At 30.7% G+C, this 18,933-nt stretch overlaps 1 protein-coding gene across 3 annotated transcripts; it reads left to right on the forward strand.

The window, feature by feature from the left end:
* The first annotated feature begins 145 nt into the window (after positions 1-145).
* Positions 146-18,248, forward strand: LOC134699312 (protein NipSnap-like). Of its 3 annotated transcripts, none has more exons than XM_063560924.1 (10): positions 146-272; positions 1,637-1,827; positions 2,369-2,414; positions 6,373-6,464; positions 7,400-7,470; positions 8,754-8,894; positions 9,453-9,484; positions 11,370-11,464; positions 15,040-15,123; positions 16,046-18,248. In XM_063560924.1, exons 1-10 carry the CDS (start codon positions 184-186, stop codon positions 16,108-16,110), a joined length of 906 nt encoding a protein of 301 aa, XP_063416994.1. In that variant the 5' UTR covers positions 146-183; the 3' UTR covers positions 16,111-18,248. The 3 variants fall into 3 exon arrangements, with proteins under 3 accessions (XP_063416994.1, XP_063416995.1, XP_063416996.1); XM_063560925.1 differs by lacking the exon at positions 11,370-11,464 and adding an exon at positions 13,652-13,746; XM_063560926.1 differs by lacking the exons at positions 11,370-11,464; positions 15,040-15,123; positions 16,046-18,248 and adding an exon at positions 13,652-13,778.
* The last annotated feature ends 685 nt before the right edge of the window (positions 18,249-18,933 follow it).

An 18,933-nucleotide genomic window follows, 5' to 3' on the forward strand; every position in this document is an offset into this window, starting at 1 on the left:
CAAAAGTTTAAAAAAGTAGAAATTAACATTAAACCCCAATGATTTTCAAATTAAACTAAGATACAATCATTTATTTACACAAATTTCACATTAAAAAGAATTCAATGAAATAAATATAAACAAAATACGCTTCCGGTTATGTTGACTTCCGGTAACTTTTCGAGGTCAAAAAACAAATCGAAAATGGCCAGCATTGTTTTGAAGCAAATATTTTCTAGAACAGCAACAGCTTCTTGTTGTCATGTTAGAGCCATCGCACAGAATTCAAGCAGGTACAATTTCTTTGTCGAAAAACATAGGTTAAATAACTTTGTTTGGTTTAAAGACCAAATTTGCAGACGAATTTTGTAACAGCTGATGATGCAATGGCTTTTCTTATGTGGGCATTGTCAGTATAGACCAATGACATTGAAGCATATTTACTGTACAATTTGATGTTCATTTAACTTATTTAGCTATAGGCAGATAGCTGATACTTAATGATGAGTCCCCTAACGGCATAAGGTTATTTGTTAATCATTATCATTTTTTAAAGGTTTGATGAGTTTACTGAGGATCACAGAGTGATTTTCGCGCTTTAAGTATAACGTTTACCATAAAATTCAGGCTGTGACATACCGTTATTAATAATTTTTCTACAGGTACAGCCAAATTAATTTATCAAATCTTTATATCTCATTGTATATAAATAAAATTATAAAAGAGGGACGAAAGACACCAAAGGGACAGTCAAACTCATAATCAAAAATAAACTGACAATGCCATGGCTAAAAAAAAAAGACAAACAATAGTACACATGAAACAACATAGAAAACTAAAGAATAAACAACACAACCCCCACCAAAAACTAGGGGTAATCTCAGGTGCTACTGAAGGGTAAGCAGATCCTGCTCCACATGTGGCACCCATCTATTGCTCTTGTGATAACAAATCCGGTAAATGGTATAATTTGGTAGGTCACATTCATTAAAGGGAAGGGGATTGTAGTTACGAAGTAAGGAACATATCCGATATCATTTGTGAAACGGTTATCTGTCAACAGAATTTTAAGGACCAACAAAAGCATGTATTTTATCTAAAACATTTAAAGAATTTTTAACACTCCAAAAAAAATTAATACCTTTATTTTCATATGCTATATTACAAAAGGGAATAACAAGTTCTTTGATAGAAGTAAGGGAGGAGGGATTAACAAGTTATTTGATAGAAGTAAGGGAGGTAGTTAGAAGCACTGATAGATTAGTAGTAGAACACTTACTAGCTGCAGAACTTTAAAAGAGGGACGAAAGATACCAAAGGGACAGTCAAACTCATAAAATTAAAACAAACTGGCAACGCCATGGCTAAAAATTTTAAAAAGACAAACAGACAAACAATAGAATACACAACAAAACAATGGTCGCATCAACTTGACACGAAGTAAACATATCAATGTTTAAGTGAACTGTTTGATACAGTTTGTGTATATTTAATTACAAAATAAGGGTTTTCATAAATTTTTTAGGTTCACTGAATATCATATATATTTTTTTGTATTCTTGTTTAGTTATTGAGAGGTTCTTTGGTTAAGCTTTGGCTATCTAATTTTGCCATTTGAATTTGAAATTGTATAAATTTTTGAAATCTCTTATTTCAGATCTTTAAGCACATCCCATACACTGCTTTCTAATAAAGAGGCTGCTAAAGTGGAACCACAACAAGAAGAACAACAAACATCCAAAAATGGAGGATTCTTTAAAAACTTACTCAGAGTACGAACATTAAATCCTACTAAAGAATCACATTCTAGTCTTCTTTCGTCCAAAGAAACAGTTTATGAAATACAGTGTAAGTACATGTAATAAGTTTTTTCGATGAATATCATCTTAATTTCTTTATTATGATTAGTACTATAAGAACACATGGCTTGAAAATAACTTCTGCCATTAATATTCATGAATGGAAAGAGATTGGATATACCTCAATGAAACAGAAACATAACAAATACAAAAAACAAAAAGTCATCAAGAGTATTTTTGTAATGCTTAATAAATGCTATAATTAATTTAATGCACCGCCATGGCTTCAATATCAGGTTTATTTACTTGAAACAGGAGGGCCTTTCAATATAAAAAAAAAGTGAAAATACAGTACTCATTAGAAAATAATTTGGTTTTTAAATCTTTTGCACAAATTTTCTTTCGAATTTTCATATTTGTCATGTATGTGCTTTTGCATTTTCAGAAGTATGAAGCTAACAGGGAAAGTCAATTTGTTAGAAGCCTAAATGCAAATCTTAACACATTGTGTTTTGGGGTCTTCTCAAAATGTTTGTTTGACCCCTTTTGTTTATAACCATGTAGTATTTTGAGATTTCTTTTCTATGTAGTTCATGCTGTGAAACCTGAGTTTATGGAAGATTACTTAAATCAGTTGTAAGTAATATAGATTGTAATTAATGGATAGAATTTGTTTTTCAGGATCATTGTTTTAGCAGATATGAATAAGTGGTATCTCTGACATTGGATATGCCATTATTTTATCTTTTCAAATTACATTTCATTTCAAAGATAATTTAATGGATTTCATCACAATTTTTTTTAATAATTATATAAAATTATACAAATGATAGATTTAGGTAGATGAAGTCAGTCTGTGACCTTCTGTAAGGCATAATTCTTTAATTTAACAAATTTGGCGTTGTTTTCGAGTGGCAGTCTGAGTTACATTTATAATATTTGTTTTTTACTTGTTCTTGGTTTATTTTAGTCACGGATTAAACTCAATACTTGTTGGTCCCTACATGAACTTTGTAAATTTGGAAACATTCAACATTTATTTTTGAGAAATGAAAAATATACTCAATTTCTGATCAACGAGGATTTAGTGCAAGAAGATATCAGTAATTTGAAAGAGCATGCTTCTGTAATCTACTATAAATGTACTTATTTCTTGTGTACTTATCTACACAAATGTCAAATTTATGTGTTTTTGAATTCATGGTACATTTTGTGTATTTCTGAAATTTCATATCTGCAGTATATACATTTTTTAACTTCAAAAAAATGAATTGGTTCTGTTGACCGAGACACATATACGAACCTCTCCTGTCTTTCTAGTACAAAGCAGAGTTGATATTCATATTGTTTTCATTTTGAATATGTATTAAATTGGCCATTGGACATTTAATGGTCATAATTCATCATCATCTTAGGTTTAAGCTCACTTGGCCCAAATGATCTGTGTGATCAATTGATATCCTTGCCATCATCACCAGCTAATTTCAGCCCTTCATGGCATAAACTTTTCTATACATGTTGTTGATTATATTTTTAGGCAGTTAAGCTGCCTTAAGCAAGCACCCTGGATTTCTGTGCTACCCAGTAAATGCTGAAATATGTGCCATTGTTATCATCTAGCTGACTACTTTATTATTTATAACTTATTGGGCAGTTTTTTCATACTTTTCATTCTGGATTACAAAGAATATGACCAGAAAAACCTTAAATGATCGTCGATTTTCCCAACAGTTTTGAAGTTGCACATAGGAAGTAGAGCACATTAGGAATCCTTGTGTAGTTTATTATCCCCTGAGCTTTTGGTTAAGATGTCAAAGAACAAATGTATGAAATATTTTATATAAAAGACAAGTAGTTAAGATTTTCCAAATTGCAAAACTCGTAGGAATATTATTTGTCAGTATATACGTCAGTGGTCTATTAATATAAGTTCAACTGATCACGCTGTTGGCGGCAATTTTGAATAAGAAGACGAAATTTTCGTATCTTTTAAATTTGGACGCAGGGTTTCAAATAAGCGGTGGTCCGAGGTCTGTGACCTTCCACTTTTGCAGACGGACTTACTTAATTACAAGCTACGCCCGACGGACCTTGAAAGAAAGTAAAAAAATAACTTTACAAACATTTTTACCAAAGTTTCCTAAAAAATGATCTCAAACTTATTTTCATCATTTCTATTCATGACAGCGATGTTCAATTTGTTCAACCGCTAGCTTTATACAGAAAATCGCCGATAAATAATGTGTACATCTGAGTGAAATCGTATCTCACTTTCTGTCAAAAACAACACTGTAAACAAAATGGCTGCCGCGAGATTACAGTAATGGATCCGATTCCGGAAGCGGATAAGGGTAATCCCGGGTTTTGGGGCTATCAACAAAAAAAATCCAGACAGGTTACAAAATACATCTATGCATGGTAAATAAATATAAACACTAGAATTGAAAACCAATATTGTGTAAAAGAAAGAAAAAGCAGAAAATATTTTGTACACCAATTTTAATGTCAAAATCCAATACAAGTGACAGTTGGGAACAGTTTATCTAACAATATATATGTTCCTGGTAACAGTATAATTTTTTTTTATCAGTGATAAATTTTGGTAATGCATGTTAAATGCTTTTCAAGTTAAACATATTAATGCAATTTCAAAGGTTATTTTTTTCTTCTCAATTTTGATAGGTCAGTTAAAATAGCTGGAAGTTTCTTATATAAAAAAAGATGTGGTATGATTGCCAATGAGACAACTATCCACAAGAAACCAAAATGACCAAAACTTGGTAACGGTCAAGATCCCCACCCATATTCATAAGTCAATTACACTTCACTACAGAGTTCGACTCGTAACGGGAAGAAGAAGATGGGACAATATAACAAATCATATGAAATATAGGTGGAGTTCGTGGGCCCAGTCTACCTCTTTCTGTTTGAGAATTTATAACGGTCGAGATCCACAATCTTAAACAATATATATTAATGTATAGGACAATGTTACAAATCAAATAAATTATAAGGGGGTCCCAAAGGTCACTCTACACCTTCACGTTTGAGAACTTGGAAAAATTCGAGATCATCACCCCTTAACCATATATACTCATGTATAAGACTATATAACAAATCAAATGAAATATAAGGGAAGTCCCTGTGGTCAACCTACCCCTCATGTTTAAGAACTTTGAAACAGTTGGGATCCCCAACTCTAAATTAAATGAAATATAGGGGAGTCCCTGCAGTCACGATTGAGAAATTGGAAACAGTCGAGATCCCCACCTTTAAATTAAACCATATATATTCATGGTATGACAACTAATCAAATGAAATATAGGGAGAGTCCTTAGAGTTACCCTACCCACTCTTGTTTGATAACTTAGAAACAGATGAGATCCCCAACCCTCAACCATATATATTCACGTATTGGACAATATAACAAATCAAATGAAATATAGGGGAAGTCACTGGGGTCCCCACCCCTCCTGTTTGAAAACTCGATAACAGTTGAGATCCCCACCCATAAACCATATATATTCATGTATGGGACAATATAAAAAATCATTGAAAAATAGGGATAGTCCCTAGGGTAACCCCACACCCTCTTGTGTGTGTTTTGAGAACTTGTAAAAGATTTAGATACCAACGCCTAAACCATATTCATTCCTGTTTTTCATTTCAAAAAGATTGAATGACATACAAGGTCAATCTCATAGCGTCATAGGCGACACATATGCATATCACTTTGCTAGCCCCTAACACCTGTCATTTTATTCCAAACTTAGACATCATGGACTTGGGGTGAAGGTGGGAGTCATTTACATTTACTATGGACAGGTCAGTCAGACCCCACCATTGATCCCTTTAGTAGTAAACATTTGTCTGATTTGTGTCTCATAACTTTTGTGCTGTAAAACACACTTGGTTTTCTTTCCAGGGAAGCAAGTTCATTCATACTTTTACAAGCTCGTACTAAAGTCAACTTGAACTACTAACAGTCAACTAATACAAACAATTACGCCCAACTAGAAGAACTGCAATCATTGCAAATTTGTACCACTGCTGACTCATGAAAGACTCATGACCTTCGTGGTCATGTGCGTTGCTATTGAAAACCTTGATAAATATGAATTATTTGCCTTAAATGAACATAAATGCACAGTCATATATGAATGTTTAATGTTTGTTCTTTTAAATCTTTTAAAAAAAGTTAAAGCAACATTGCCACAGTTTTCATAATTATGTTTGCCTTGGTTTTTGGTTAACTGCCTACAGTGCTTACAGCACTTTGATTATATACAAAAGCAAAATGAAAAGGTCGGGTCAACAAATTAGGGATAGTACATTTGTAATTGCGAAATATCCTACACAATTATTCCAACATAGTTCAACTTCACAAATGCCTTGAAATTAAATCTGTCAGGGCTAATGGACTACATTGGAATGTAAATAATTGATAAATCCTGTACAAGTTTTCTGAAGGGATTTAGTTTTGATATACAAGTATCAATTTAAAACCTGATTATACACTGTTAATTATATAAATGAAGATATTTGGGTTTTTTTGCACTTTTGTGTGTGTATTATCAAGGGTGTTTTATTTCAGCTCAAGGTTTCAAGGTCTGATGCATGAAAAGAAAACAGGTGCAAATTTAGTGGCCAGTTTTACAGTGGAAATAGGAGATCAAGATGAAGCTGGTATGTTAATAGGTTGATGTTATAAAAAACAAGAAGATGTGGTATGATTGCCAATGAGACAACTATCCTCAAAAGACCAAAATGACACAAACATTAACAACTATAGGTCACCGTACGGCCTTCAACAATGAGCAAAGCCCATACAGCATAGTCAGCTATAAAAGGCCCCAATAAGACAATGTAAAACAATTCAAACAAGAAAACTAATGGCCTTATTTATGTAAAAAAATGAATGAAAAACAAATATGTAACACATAAACAAACGACAACCACTGAATTACAGGCTCCTGACTTGGGACAGGCACATACATAAATAATGTGGCGGGGTTAAACATGGTCCTTTTCTTTTCTTATGAATAGTTTTACATGTCCTATCAGGGCCTTGTATAGCTTACTTTGCCATAAGGGTTTTGCTCATTATTGAAGTCTTTGGGAAGAACAATTAGAAATACTCTCATCTAATCAGTTAATCCCTGTTGTATAGTTTTCTCAATGGCAATCATACCGCATCTTCATATTTTTATATGCAAATCATTGATAGTAATTAGGATTGACAAGAATGGATGTCTCCACCTCAGTGAAAATAAGGCAATAGATAAGTTACAATTAGTAATATGCTTTGAAACATTGTTTATCAATTTAATCAGTTTGCAAGAAGATATATGCTAAAAGGCCAAATATTTTTCTATTGTTTAAAATTCTCAAATCTTCAAAAGAAATTGATTGACATATATTGAAATATATTTGCAGTGTCCATTTTTATATGAACAGTAGATGAGAATACAGCAAATATGATATGTTATTTCAAAATCAGCAATTTTAACAGATATTTTTCAGTTATTTTTTGTTGACTTCTAAACTTTGCATTATTTCCCCTTAGACATTGAAAATTGCATAAATCTTCAATAATCATTAACGACTAGCTTATATTTCAGTACACATATGGGAATATAAAGGTGGTTATCCAGTTTTAAACAATGCTACAGAAATTTACAGAACAGATCAGGTTAGTGTACTGTGTTTTATAATTCTTCTAGGAAGTTATAAAGAAATAATTAAAAGAATATGTTTTGAGATTAGAAATGTAATTTTATATTAAAATTTTGTTGAGTAAAAAAAATAATTATTTATGCATATATTGAAATCTACTACACAGTTTTCATGGTTTTAGATAATTATAGATTATTGTTGATTATCTCAACGAGATTGATTTTCTCGCTTGAGCTGGATGACATCTGTTTATCGCTATTTTACCTATGACGATGTTGTCAATTTCAATGTCAATTTCGTTAGCAACGCCACATGGCCTCCTTAGTTTCTAGTGATAATTTTTCCATCTCAAGCGAGAAGCATGATATGAAAATTATCACCAAAAAAGATCAAAGGAAAAATGCACAAAATAGCGATAATATGAATTAATGTGATTCCAAGAAGCTATCAAGGTTTTAGAGTTGACATCTGTATCATGTATACTTTTGCTTTTTCAAGATGAGACTTCTTTGTTGCTTATTTATTTCTCTCTCAATTTAAGTAAGGAAAACTATAAGAGTATTGAAAAAGAAACTGATAACTGTCAGATCAGATACTGAGATAGCTATCTATATAGGCTGTATGCTTAAAAGAGTAGATGTGATTCATTTATAGCTATAGAGTTTATCAATGTTTATTGTGATTTTGCTTGATGTATTTATTTAACAACATGAGATATGAAATCTGTACTGAAAAGGCTACAAATGAAAATTTCACACTCTTTAAGAAGAGGCCTTAGTTTTATCTTGCTCAGCCAAATCAAGTCAAATACAACATTTCTATTATTCAGAAATCCTACCAGTGCGGAATATAGATTCCTACACTGCAACAAGTGTATTACGATATTTCTCCACTCGAGACAGTTAAATTTAATTATCTAAAGCACGAGGCTTGCCAAGCTCTTTAAATAACTTAAATTTAACTGTCGAGATTCAAAGATTTTCAGAAACTTGTGTTCTTTATATTTGACGTCATCAGGCATGGTCACCTTTTTTCATGACGTCACAATAGGAAAATTCAGAAAGAACAAAACATTTAGACTTCATAATCAAATTTCAACTAATCATTTGCCGAGAACATATCTTTCACTAGTGAAGAGAAATATTTTTCTCACACCGTTCAGGAAATATGAAAGTAGCACAAAAATTAGAGAATGCATGTTCTTCTATCCCTTAATCATAGACTCCTTTTGTGACCTACATTTTTTACAATTTGATATATTACAATTTTTTACAAACATTTTATCTTTCTTTTTTACAGGACTTTATAGAATACAGATTAGCCAGAAATAAAATGTTAAGATCCAGAAAGAATCAGATCTTGTTAGCATTTAGTTTTTGGCCAAAACTTGAACCAAGAAAGGGTAAAAACATTTATGAGATGAGAAGTTATACACTAAAGGTATGAATCATTGGTAAAGGATTTTCTGATCTGTCTGTCACTTATCAGCTAAAAAATTTGGTTTACCAAAATTTGATAACACAAGTTTCCATACAACAAAGGGACAGGTAGGATTGGATTTGGATGGTTATGGCTCAAAATCATTTAGGAATTCGAGGCAAAAAAGGAGAAAAAAAGGGTTTCCTTGCTAATAGACAATATTAAAGCAGTGTAAGGGAGGTTATCCTGAAATAAAATTGTACAATGTTGGATTACCTTCCTTACGCTGACTTTATATATCTATTTTAGACTTTTATGATGTATTTAAATGGGTAATTAGGGTTGCAAACTCCATCAGAAATTTGAATTTCAGATGTCAGAAATCAAACAACATTTTTGCATATAAGAGGTTGGTTGGTTTTGTTTTTTTTTGTTTTTTTTTGGGGGGGGGGTCCAATATGCAACATTTCAGCAGAAAATGTCTATCGGTCATGAAACAAGAAACATTACAGCAGACCCAGTGCATTTTCTTATATCCTATAACTACATTTTGTCTTAAAAATTATATTTTTTTTTCAGGCTGGCACAATGATAGAATGGGCAAATTGTTGGTAAGTTATTCAAACATTATTACCTTTAATATATATAGAAAAACAAGTCTCTTGAAAAAAAACCTTAAAAGTGGATTAAAAGGAGATGATAGTAAACATCAATGAGGCAGCAACATAAAACATATAACAAAACTGTCAAAAGACTTGCAATCTTCAATACAAGACCTGAGTTTAAACAACATGACAAACTTTTAATAAAGCCGATAAAAATTAACAGACACAATCGGAGATCTGTTGTAAACACTCAGGAAAATACATGAAGAGAAAAATAAAGACATGGCTCCTGACTTGGGAGAGATATATCAACCTGAAGCTGATGGTCAATTAAATGACATTTATGCAAGTAGGTGCAGGTACACATTTTGTTATTGCCTATTTCAAAGAACATGTATGGTAAAGTAATATACAAAAGATTTGATTGCTATTACAATGGCAATGTTCAAACTGAATATTTAATGAGTTAAAAGTAAGATTAAGTAAAAACTATGTACATTACAGGGGAACTTGGTGAGCATTATCTGTTCAGATTTTGTTACTTTTTTGTTCCGTTAGAAAAAAATCATAGTTGTCTTTTATTATTTCAAAAAGTAAATTTTTTAACTGGAAAACAAAAAATCTTTAATATTTTAAGACTATTGTTCTTACTTTTAAGTTTTAGCGCATCAATGTTTTTACAAATGCACACTTTTACATCCATATAGATTTCCCATCAATTACAGGGCAATATAGATTTCAGATAATTTAAAAACTGTAGACAATATACAACAATTGTGCAGTTATTTGATATATCATGGAACATTGTATTTATTATTTTACAATATTACAAGGGATTATACATATTTCAAGACAAGCAAGTGCTATTTGTTAAGCAGATAAGTGTCATTAGCACTCATACCACATCTTCTTATATCTGCATAATTTTATTTCAATGAAATTGGATGCTGAACTGATAACATACCGGACCATGTTTTATTTTATGAACCACATGTTTACAACTTGATTTTCAGATAACTTCAAAAGTGAAAGGAGAATTTCTTGTATTTGATTTTTTTCTCCAGGCAAACAAAGAAGTATATAACCAAATTAGCAAGTAAAAAAGAAGAATTTAAACCAAAGAATGATTTGAATATTATCGCAAGTGATACTTTATTAAAAGACTGTTTACTCTTTAAGCAGACAGTTTATTTTTCCCTCTACAGGTGAACCAAGGCTCTCATTGAACATAAACTGAGCATTTTCAGAAATGCAGTGATACAGAATACTTTTTTTCTATTTTTAGATACCAGGTTATTTTTCAGTAGGGTTTGGATTGGGCATACAAAAAAGAAAATAATCAACCAACACACCAATTTCCAGTTATTTTTTTTTATGGGAAAATCAATTGACATAAATTTCGTCATAACATCTTTACTATTCTGTACTTTGTCTTACTGTGACAGTTATGTAATGACATAAGCATTTTGTGAAGTTGGAAATGTACAGAAAAGTGCTCGAATTCCTTAGTTGTCTATACTTTAGAAAAATTGCCCCAAAAAATAGATTTTTAAGAATAATGAGGATCTCCAAAATTAAAGAATACAAAAATGAGATACCCTATCCAGACCCTCATACATGCTCTTCCAGTTATAATTGGTCTCCATTTTCATGGTACTTTCGTTTAATTCTCTTCATTCATCATGTGTAAAAAAAAAAATCCATCAAAAAGCTGTGTTTAGCAGGGGAGCCAAGGCAACACGATCTATTGTTTTGCCTTGTAATTACACAAGTTCACCATAATGGTGTTTTGAGATGATGTTACATAGGTATAAAGATTTTTGCCTTGTGTGAACAAAGATGATGCAATGCAGATTTTATATTTTTTTCTAATTTTAATCCTAATTTAAAGGGCTAGAGGTATACAGTCCAGAGGACAGGGAGAGGAACCTGTACTGGGTGTATTTTCACAGATAGGTGACCTATATATGGTCCACCATGTTTGGGGTAAGTTGTGAGTGGACTTAACTCAGTCCACCTCTGCAAGCTTCACCCTCATAATATAAAAAAATATTTCAGCCAATTTCTAAACTCAAATGTAATAACAATATGTTTTGAAAATTTAATTGCTGCTATCAAATTCAGTATCAAAATTGTCTTTTTCAAATTTATTTTAGAAAACATATCTATATTTATATTTTTAAAATTCAAAATTTAAAGCAATGATATATTGTTATTGCATTGTGAAGGTACTTTTCAAGTTTGTTCTTTCACCAGAAAAAAAACCCCACCAAAACACTCTCTGCTGCTAGCCCACCAGGCTAAGCTTGTAAAAGTTTTATTAGGCCTTAAATGACTTCTTCTACAGGCCAATTGAATTCATACAAATTTAACTGCTGCTTCAAAGTAGTTGCACAATTACAATATTTTGGAACTTTTGACTTTGCACTATAGTACTTCTTTTTCAAAACCAGTCATTAAATAGTTTAAAAAGACCATATCTTAATTTTCTGTTGAAAGAACAATAAGCCAGGATTAAAACAAATTTCCTGTCAGAAATTGGCTGGCATGATTCATGTTTACTAATATGTTTTGATATTATATGTGTGTAAGTTTTTGTTTTGCATTTTGCTTTTGATATTCATGCTTGCATCAAGCAAAATGTCAATAAAAAAGTAATATATATGGTTATATTTTTTCAAATATTTTATAAACACATGTCTTCATAAGAAAAAGTATATGTTGCATTTTACTGACATTTTGTTATAATGTACATTTTTGTGTCAATTAATATATGATTTGCGTAAAATTTTGAGTTTATTGTAAACTATTTCTGCATGGCATTTTTTTTGTGTTTGAAATTCCAATCTGAAATTGATATTGTATATATGTTTGTACATGTTATACACAAACTGTATTTTCACTTCATAAATTGAATGTATCTTTTTCATCCTTTATAACAAAAATCCATTTATTTTCATTGGCTACATTGATAACAAGCTTTTGCTTATAAATGATTTCCTAAGCAGAGATATTTTTTATAGTCCTTTTTTGTAGCATTTAAGACATTATTGCTTTTATTTGTATATGAACATCATTATACAGTATTGCTATAATTGGAGCTTAAATTTCTTGGAAACTTTGTCACTTCCACCTTTGGTAGTTTTTCTAGGAATATAGAACAAATATTTCACTTTGTTTAAACTTGGTTGTAATATAATTGGAAATGAGAAAGTATTTAGAATGTTAGGCTGAATATAGAAAGTCTTCCAAAATACATCAATTATTTGCTTTGTTGGGGAAAACAAATTTTTCCAAAAATGTTTTCGATATTATTTTTGCATCCTTGTCTTTTTAGTGATTCATGATTTCAAACTCTTTTGCATTCTGCAGAACCTTTTCAAAAGCAAACAGCAAGATTTTGTGATTGGTCAATAATGTTCTAAACAGTGAAGAATCAACCAATGGCATAATGTCATTTTCATTTTGATGTACAATCATTGAAATAACCCATAATCCTTAGAAATTATGAAACAGCTAATTATGGTAGAGAATCTTTAAGATAATTAGTATAAGATGTTCAGATATAAATAATATAAATATTAATGCTTATGTAAATTTAATAATGCAATACTAATTCATTTCAGTGTGAATTGCTTACATTTAACATATGAGTTGCAGTTAATATGTATGAAAGTGCAAATGCTTTTAAAAATAGTCTTGAAATTTGCAGTTCTTTGAATTAAAGTGATTTCCACTCTCAGTACTAATAACTAATTTAAACAGAAAGAAATGTATTGAAAGAACTGGCAAAGACGTTCTATCTAACATTTTTAAAAACATGTCAATACATTTTTTTCTGAAATAGTCATTGTATTTAGGAGCAGATGATTCATGCTACAGAAACTATCTGATCATTTGTGCTTTTTAAGAGTTGCTTAGAGCCTGATTTTTATTGTGCTTTTGCATGTTATTTTCAGTTTTACCTCATGGCTTGTACAGAATATCATATGCGTAGTACACAGTGCAGTACTGGGTAGACGATTGAAAACTTCTTAAAATTTTCTAGTGCATGCTGAAAGAACTATTAGTTTTCAGGCCGAAACCTCTTGTCGATATGACTGGTTTGTTAGGACTTAAAACCAATAACAACTATTAAGAATGCTTTAGATAAGATTTTGATTTGTTGTATAGGGCCCGTGGTATAGAAAACCGGAAGACAAATAACGAGCCTGTCGGAGGTTTCTTCTCACATCTAGGAGAACAATATGTTGTACATCATCTATGGGGTATGTTTTCTCTATAGCATGTGACATCCCCCAGGTACAGTATTGTTCTGTTGTCAATACCTGCATAACTTTCAGTCCCATTGCATGTTAAATGAAAATCTAAAAAAATCTTTAGGTTGATTACTGTGGATTCATTTATTTTCGTGGATTGAGGAAAACTTGTATTTCATGGATATTTGATTTCGTGGCTTTTCAGAAGTCTGCATAAACTTCTATACACAATTTGTAATTCTTTGGACATTTGAATTCGTGGTTTTGGGGTTACCTTGAAATCTACGAAAATTAGTATCCAAAGAATAATAATGAATCCACAGTAATTAAATGGCATGTACTAATCAAAGTTGATAAAATTAAGAATTCAATATGAAATGCACTGTTATTATTGACGATTTAAAACATAAACACATTATAGCACTGAATTTCAACTTATTAAAAGCACTGTATTTAAAAAAGTATAAGCTTTTAGAACACTTTTATACTATTTATTTTATCATCTTTAAAAATAATTGTATTATAGTGTATATGATTAATCCAAATCTGAAAAAAAAACCCATTATATTCCTCTTAGGAATGTGAAATCAACTGTTGAAATCATCAGAAATATCACATATTTTGTTACCAGTAGGTGAATATTTCACTCATGTATGTCATTTCTATAAGATCATTTTCTAATTTGAACAAGTCTTATAATAAGAAAAACAGAATAAATAGATTGTTATAGTTTTTATCTTAGAAATATTAAATACATGTATGTCACTTATTGTTTTAGTGACAGAATATAGTTAATATACAAGGCCAAGTCATTTTTTCAGTGTACACTTTTCCTAGAGGATTTATACAACTTTTTCGGCAAATAAATATACATAACTCACATATTACTAAACCCCCAAAATGCTTAAAAGTTAACACATATAGCAAAAGACAAATGAAAAAAATCATGAAGTTGTATCAGAAATTAATCTCTTGGTAACAGAAATTTGAAATGGAAAAGCCCTTATTTAGCTATAAAAGATATACACACATGAGTTGACACTGTATATTTTCTCTCATGGAATATGGAAAATTGTTTATGATGAATCAATAGTTAAAAAATATTTCATTTACCATTACTCCTTGAATTATTCTCCAAATTTTAATTTCCAATTTTAACATTTGATCGTCTCAAGAACGGACTACAATAAAAGTTATAAAGTATTCTTTCAATGATCAAAATGTGACTGAATGTAGACTTTTTAAAAGAAATTGAGGCCCTGTTGTGTACCTTTCTTCATCAGTCTTTTATTGCTGTTGTAGGATATACAGATTTACAGACCCGTAAAGAGACAAGAGAAGCAGCATGGAGCAGACCTGGCTGGGATGAATGTGTAGCTTACACAGGTAATATTATATATATATATATATATTTATTATATACTAAGAAGTAAATACAGATAAATTGTATGTGTAATACAATCATTGGCAAGTGTGCTGTATCAGCCTACCGTGATGATATCGATATCAGCACGGTTGCAAAAGCTTTATCACACCTTTAATCTGTATGACGTCACGTCATCGATTGCATTCACTGTTCTGTATGAAGTCATGTCAAACCTATAATCAGTATGACGTATAGGAAAGTATTCAGTTTAAAGCAAATCATAAAACTGCAAATGTTGCTCAATGCAGGGTTATTGGTACCAACTTAAATAGATAAATCCACAGTATTTAAAAATTACTTTGTGAAGTGGAAGAGAGTATGTGTTATTATGATGTTTTGATAAATCTAGGAAAATCAAATATAAAATGTAAAAGCAGATCTTAGATAAAAGGCACCATATTCCTTAGATAATACAATTTATATTTGAAAGAACAGTGCATTTTTTTGTGAAAAGTTTTTTCCAAACGAACCATATGAAAATAAGAAGATGTGGTATAATTAGCCTTGAAATAACCCTCCATCAGAGAACCCATATTGTAGAAGCTAGCCAAACGGTCCAAAAATTTTAAAAGGTAAATTATTCAAAAAGAATACAAAGAGCCTATATGTACAAAGCAATGAACAAAAAAAATGTGAAATACAGCAACAGAAGTTAACCACTGAATTACAGGTTCGTGAATAGGGATAAACACCTAAAAATGTCTTGGTTTAAAAATGTTTGTTGTCCTCCAATCCCTTACTTGGGAGTACAACCTAAGAACAAAGTAAAAAAAGTCAGTTGAAAAAAGCTAAACTCATCAGTCTTTAATATCTACATCCATACCACCAATTTGCATTCAAAACCTACACCATTCTACAACCATATTATATTATCTATTTCAGTGCCATTGATAAGACATATGCAGTCTAGAATCCTGATACCAACACCATTCTCACCTCTCCAGTAGGAGAGTTACTCAGGGAGAACATACAATGTTCAAAGATTGCATTATAGACTAAACAGTATACACAAACACAGTATCTTACAAGTTGTAGGATAGCATGTTTATTTCTTGTTTATAAATTCAAAAGAGTTGATAGAAATACTTGTATTGTATATCAGACATTTCAAATGAACATTTATTTTGTTTTCATTTTGAAAGGAGTATGAATTTCTGAAGAAAACAAAATATATATTAAAATGTTTTAGGTACATGTATTTGTAAAAATGTAATTTCAAGATTATGCAGTTAGACTAGATAATTAACTTACACAGTAGATATTTAAAACATAAATAAAGTCACTGCATTTAAGAAGCAGAATTCAATAAATTAAAACCTGTAAACACGTACCGGAATTTTAGAAATAGTGATGCCTAACTTGTGGTATTGATTTGTAGATAACTTAAGAAGATTTTAATGGATTACTTGACCTTGTCCTAATTTTCATGGTTCATAAATGTTTTTGTAATACCTGTATAAACCCCTCAATCACAAAGTTCCAAATATCATTCAATCACAATCAGTAAAGCCGGGGATACTTTTCAATATGTCAATTTTTTTGCTGATTTTAATATTTCTAGTTAGTTTCTTATGATTCATTGTGACCAGTTAAGAGGTTTTTACTTTTTTTTACAACTACAAAATTCTTTACCTTATATTTTATCAGAATATAAATGTGAATTTGAGATCTTTATTGTGGGTCTCATTGGGGTCTAAACGTGACGCGGGATTGCCGATTTTTCGTATACGGGAAACGTGAAATTCAAATTATTGTGTCGTGAAAACGGGAAATGAGGTCTTGCAGGACCTGAGAAATGACCAAAAAAAATAGAATTGCTTACGTACATAGTGTAAGCGGGATACGGGAATCTGACAAAACAGTAAGCGGGATCCGGGATCGAAACCCCCCAATGAGACCCTCTTTATTATATGCATAAACTATCTATCATTTAGGGTAATAATGAATTTGAAGTTTAAACTATATTTGGATAACTTGTTTTTTTTTAAAAGACACTGAACTTAAATGTGAAGGTTTTATAGCACTTTGTTGTATTATTAACATTTTTTTATGTACATGTCTCGTCAGTTCTGGTCAAAGTTTATGTATACCTATAATTATTAATATAAGTACATATGAGAAATGTTATTGAAACTAATTTTTGAAATGAATAAAGACGAGCTGAGCGATTGTATTTGTGAATGGTTTGATTGTTCACCTAACTGTTTTACTTATGAAGACTAAAGCAGAGTTATCTCCCTGTTGTTTCATATCTATATCTTATGTTACTGGGTTGTATTGGTGCATGTACATTGTGGTTTGTGTTATGTTCAATTTTCTCTTTTTATTATATTATATGTTTTTTTCATGGAATGAAATGATGAGTTGTTAAATAATACTGTCGGTTTAAAAGTATTGATATTTTACTGAAAATAAAATAATTAAGTTATGGAAATGTATAAATAAAATAAATTTAATAAATAAAAAAATAAGTTTACCATATTTATTCTTTTAAAAAAAGGACAATTATGTATAATTGAAAAAACTTATTACAGAGTTTTATAGTACTTGTGAAAAATAATTGCAATATATGTAGTATTATTTTTCAAATAAATGCATTTTGTCCATTTAAACTTTTCTTTATTTGTAACACTTTTTTGGTGAAGTTTATTTTAATTGTAAAATGAATTGCAAACAAATTGAAATAATCTTTTAGTATTTGATTAATTACTATTAATTTATTAATATAAATCGTTTAAAATTATTAAGGACTATGTTGTAGAGGATTGTTATAAAACTCATTATATTTTTTGAGTAAAACTCGAACTGTACCTGCTTTTAAACTTACAATAAAAAGACAAAATGAAATGTCTGTCATATTATAATAAAAATGTATTGTGAAGACTGAGATCTTGAAACATGAGAAAATTTGAAAATGTTAGAAAATAAAAAATACTGTCTATAGCCACCATATATTACACTAGATCTCACAAAGTCTATGACAGCATTATATAAAGATCTATAAACACACCTGTATCCACTTTCTTAGATGTGTGTTATATAGATGGAATATATTTTAAAACAATAAATTGTTATTTAAGTGAAAAATCTCGACTTTTTATTATACCTTCTTTCATTGTCTTATGTTTCAGTACACATTTGATATTGGTGAATATTAAAGTTATATTGTTTCATGATTCACTGATTCAGAATTTACAGGATTGTGGGTAATTTGTAAAAATAACTGTACTTGATTGGTTGGATATCCTTTGTTTGAGATTTTTTTAACCAATCACAAAATTTGAGTGAACCATTTATAAAATACTTCCCAGATAAAATTAGATTCAGTGTTCTTCCCAGGAATTTTGGATAGCACCAGGGTGACGCGTGACGAAATGAATTTTACAGTATTTTGTGTCGCGTTGCGTCGCTAATTTTTTTCTTGTTAGCTCACCTGGCCCGAAGGGCCAAGTGAGCTTTTCTCATCACTTGGCGTCCGTCGTCCGTCGTCGTCGTCCGGCGTTAACTTTTACAAAAATCTTCTCCTCTGAAACTACTGGGCCAAATTTAACCAAACTTGGCCACAATCATCATTGGGGTATCTAGTTTAAAAATTGTGTCCGGTGACCCCGCCAACTAACCAAGATGGCCGCCATGGCTATAAATAGAACATAGGGGTAAAATGCAGTTTTTGGCTTATAACTCAAAAACCAAAGCATTTAGGGCAAATCTGACATAGGGTAATATTGTTAATCAGGTTAAGATCTATCTGCCCTGAAATTTTCAGATGA

This window comes from Mytilus trossulus, unplaced genomic scaffold (genome assembly GCF_036588685.1).
Source record: "Mytilus trossulus isolate FHL-02 unplaced genomic scaffold, PNRI_Mtr1.1.1.hap1 h1tg000050l__unscaffolded, whole genome shotgun sequence".
Classification (NCBI taxonomy): domain Eukaryota; kingdom Metazoa; phylum Mollusca; class Bivalvia; order Mytilida; family Mytilidae; genus Mytilus; species Mytilus trossulus.

Coding starts and splice junctions, on each gene's coding strand:
- LOC134699312 (XM_063560924.1), top strand. CDS start 184: ATGGCCAGCATTGTTTTGAAGCAAATATTTTCTAGAACAGCAACAGCT. Junction 2,415..6,372: donor GAAGATTACTTAAATCAGTT/GTAAGTAATATA, acceptor GTTTTATTTCAG/CTCAAGGTTTCAAGGTCTGA. Junction 8,895..9,452: donor TGAGAAGTTATACACTAAAG/GTATGAATCATT, acceptor TTTTTTTTTCAG/GCTGGCACAATGATAGAATG.